The sequence below is a fragment of the Numida meleagris genome, chromosome 14 (assembly GCF_002078875.1).
Source record: "Numida meleagris isolate 19003 breed g44 Domestic line chromosome 14, NumMel1.0, whole genome shotgun sequence".
NCBI classification, from domain to species: domain Eukaryota; kingdom Metazoa; phylum Chordata; class Aves; order Galliformes; family Numididae; genus Numida; species Numida meleagris.
This window is the reverse complement of record NC_034422.1, coordinates 11827019-11828087: the sequence shown is the minus strand read 5'-3', so window position 1 is coordinate 11828087 and position 1069 is coordinate 11827019. Positions and strand designations below refer to the sequence as shown.

At 61.6% G+C, this 1069-nt stretch overlaps 1 protein-coding gene across 2 annotated transcripts in view; it reads left to right on the top strand.

Moving 5' to 3' along the window:
• Positions 249-1069, top strand: part of FBXW8 (F-box and WD repeat domain containing 8) — a 48718-nt gene continuing 47897 nt past the window's right edge. The window contains exon 1 of one of the 2 annotated variants that reach the window (XM_021412523.1): positions 249-605. Coding sequence is in view for 1 of the 2 variants with exons in the window: in XM_021412524.1 (XP_021268199.1) it covers positions 600-605 (6 nt within the window). In the remaining variant the exon portion in view is untranslated. The remainder of the gene's footprint in view (positions 606-1069) is intronic. The other variant, XM_021412524.1, reaches the window with a different exon arrangement.

The window sequence follows — 1069 nt, the reverse complement described above, 5'->3', positions numbered from 1 at the left end:
GGATGACAGAGGGATGGGGGACGCTGGGGTGGGGAGGCAGGATGGGGATGCGGGGGCTGTGGGGGTGGCGTGGGAGGGGGCACAGTGGGAGTTAGGGGACAGAGAGAACATTGGGAAAGGAGGGAAGGGTGGGAATTGGGGGAGCAGAGTGGGGAGGGACAGTTTGGGGGTGTAATGTGAGAATGGAGGGACTGAGGAGGATGGTGAGGTGGGAGGGCAGAGTGGGGATTGAGGGATAGGGGACAATGGAGTGGGGGGACTGGGGGGGTGCAGGTTGCAGTTGGAGGGGGCACAGTGGGAACTGAGGGACAGAGGGGATATGGGGATGGGAGAGCAGCATGGGAACAGGGATGGGGGGCACGGGGCGTACGAGGAGACAGTCTAGGGGTTGTACTGAGAACTGAGGAACTGGGTGAGGGGGCAGGTGACTGGGGGACATGGGGGCAGCTTTGGTGGGACAGAGGATCCAGTTGGAGGGAGGCAGTGTGGGATCAGAGGTCAGAGTGCATGTAGAGATGGTGGGGGTAAGGGAGCAGTGCAGGGCTTCATGAACAGCGTTTGTGTACTGGGACCTGGGAACAGTTACTGAGAGAGCAGAGATGGAGGTAAATGGGGACAGGAGGGGCAGGGTGTGTGTTGGGGGGGCAGTTTAGGTGGGACAGTGTGGGACGTGATGGAGTGGGGGGACAGGGTGTGCTGAGGGGACACGATGGGGTGGGGGTCATTGTGGAAATGCAGGGACACGGGGACAGTGTGGGACAAGGGGGCACGGGGGGGGTACTGTCACAGCTGAGGTACAGCATGAGGATGAGGGGTTCAGGAACAGTGTTTATGCAGTGGGACACCTGGGACCTGGGGACAGAGTGGGAGTGACTGAGAGAGTGAGGATGGAGGGGGCGGCGGGGGGATTACAAAGGGCTGGAGAGGATTTCATCAGCAGCAGCATTACTGATTCTGACCACAGGCCGTGCGCTGAGCCGTGTGCTGCCAGCAGGCAGCCCGTATTCTGCAGGCGTTGCAGCGGGGTCCAGGAGACCCCTCCTGGGGAGCTGCTCCCCAGATGCTGCCC